The sequence below is a fragment of the Helicoverpa zea genome, chromosome 24 (genome assembly GCF_022581195.2).
Source record: "Helicoverpa zea isolate HzStark_Cry1AcR chromosome 24, ilHelZeax1.1, whole genome shotgun sequence".
Lineage (NCBI taxonomy): Eukaryota > Metazoa > Arthropoda > Insecta > Lepidoptera > Noctuidae > Helicoverpa > Helicoverpa zea.
Genome location: NC_061475.1, coordinates 7,263,299 through 7,265,727, shown reverse-complemented (window position 1 = coordinate 7,265,727; position 2,429 = coordinate 7,263,299). Strand labels below are relative to the sequence as shown.

Genomic DNA, 2,429 nt, shown 5'->3' with positions numbered 1-2,429 from the left:
AAAGACATTTCTGGATCACTCAAATTATGTGGTCAAAATTGAACTACTGTATCTTTATTCAAACAGTTACTGTCGTACCATAAAAACTTTTAAACGTCTGTTGAACACTTGTCTAAAAAATGACAGATTATGACGTTGAAATTCCCATGTCCATTTTGCAGCCACACTTTTTTTAGACAAGTGTTCAACAGATGTTTAACTTTTTGTAGTAAGGCTGTTACTGTTTATAATTTTGATGTGGAGGAATGAGGATCATGTTGTGAGGAAGGTGATGAGTATGAATGTGGATGGATATAGTGGAAGGGGACGACCAATGAAACGATGGATGGATTATATGATAATTATGATGGATGGATATATGAAAGTCGACATGGCTAGAAAGAGTGTTACTTGTGAGATGACGGCAGATAGAAGAGTATGGAAGAAGCAAACATGCTGCGCCGACCCCAAATTAAATAATGGGATAAGAACAGGAGGATGATAATGATGTAATTTTAAATTTTATATGTCTGCGATGTGGCAGTACTATTTAAAGAAATAAATAATTGGATTCATTATTCATTATTCGACGAATACAGACGTGCTCATCGAAGCAACTTAAAAATAGCTTAATTAACATTTTTTTATTGTGACCTAGTTTTAGACACTTAGCGTTTTTGTTGTGTTAAATACAATTACACAGTTTTTATTACAAATATGGACAAAAAGTGATCATCTACAATTATGGATAGCAGCCCCTCCCACCGTGGCGGACTGCCACATCGCTCTTCACCATCAGCAGCAACACCTAGAAGTCACGCACAGGATGAAACAACGGAGGTTTTTTCTACTCCTGAAATTCAGTCCTGGATGTCTAGCATTGAGCAGTGCTTGAATGAGGTATCGACCACAGTTTCGGAAGGCAAGATGAACTCCGAACAAAAACTTAGAGTGAGTAACCTTTGTCGCAAAGTGGGATATGGAGTTTCTCAAATGGCTGTGCAATATCAGTCATTGAAACATAAAGCCCTCCAAAACTACGCCACCCTACAAACGTTAAAGGAAAATCAAGACCTCGCGATTAGTTTGACTGAGATCAAGCAGAAACTACAGGACACTCTCATCAAACAAAATTCTGAAAGCACTACCTTTGCAGACATGGTGAAGGGTACAAAAAGCCTTATTCGACCTCACGCAACTAGCTCAGTCGCTATATACCCTAGTGACCAAACCAAGACCAGTGAAGAGACCAAAACTTTAGTTCAAAAAATTGTGTGCCCTGAGGAAATGAAACTAAAGGTACGTGGCCTTCGCAAAATAAGAAATGGAGGTGTTATCATAAGCACGGAGACCAAGGATGACATCCTAAAATTGAAGCAGACTGTCGAGAGTTCCACTTCTGCACTTACTGTCGATGAACCTCGAAAGCGGAAGCCCCGTATTATAATTATTGGGGTACCTACTGACATGGCAGAGAAAGAAGTATTTAAAAGTATTTACGAACAAAACATTGCAGACAAACATCCAACATTGACCAAGGATACCTTTCTGACCTCAATTAAATTAAGCCACAAATCAGGGAAAAGGGAAGCTGACAGCTGCAACTACATTGTTGAAGTACCAGCCAGCGTCCGGAAAGCCCTAGTGAATCAGAACAGGCTTTACATAAACTGGACGTCATGCCCGGTACATGATTTCACCCTTGTGACTCGGTGCTTCAAGTGTCAGCAGTATGGTCATGCATCTAAGACTTGCAAATCCATCACCTCTACTTGTGGCCACTGTGGAGCAGACGGACACGCGACACAAGAGTGCTCCTCTAAGGAAAACCCTCCAAACTGTGCAACCTGCAAGCGCTATAAAAAACCCTGCAACCATGAGACGGGAGATTTGGATTGCCCTGCTAGAAAAGCCGCAGAATATAGATATATCAACTCTATAGATTATGGAGGTGCCTGATAGCGCCAAATACTAGATTATATTTAGCTCTTAATCATCTTTACACGGTACATACTATTATGTTTTACTTTTAGTTAGTTTGATTACTTATTCGTTTTAAGGAAACTTTTATACATTTTAATAAATTACTATACACGATCTGTAAATTTAAATGACTATAGCTGTAAAAAAATAATGTTGAAATTATTTGCAAGGCTTGTTTTTGACCAGACCGCAGAATTGCCGACTGTAGTAAATCAAAATTACCTAGATATTATAATTGAAATAAATTAGTATGTAAGCATTAGTATAAATATGTATAATAACACTTTATTTGTCACAGTAACCTACTTTTTAATTACTATAGCAATTTATTGTGAAATGTTAATTTCGCTACTAGATATATTATAATAAGCACTTTTACGCCTGAGACACAGGTTTTTACCTAGTTCAGGCAAATCTTACATCAGCACTTTTTAGAATTAAGCGAAATATTGTAAAATTATGTACAA

At 37.6% G+C, this 2,429-nt stretch overlaps 1 protein-coding gene across 1 annotated transcript; it reads left to right on the top strand.

The window, feature by feature from the left end:
• Positions 1-571: 571 nt before the first annotated feature.
• On the top strand, positions 572-1,938 carry LOC124642407. The gene has a single exon (XM_047180813.1). The coding sequence runs from the start codon at positions 724-726 to the stop codon at positions 1,936-1,938; it is 1,215 nt and encodes a 404-aa protein (XP_047036769.1). The 5' UTR covers positions 572-723.
• Positions 1,939-2,429: the final 491 nt, after the last annotated feature.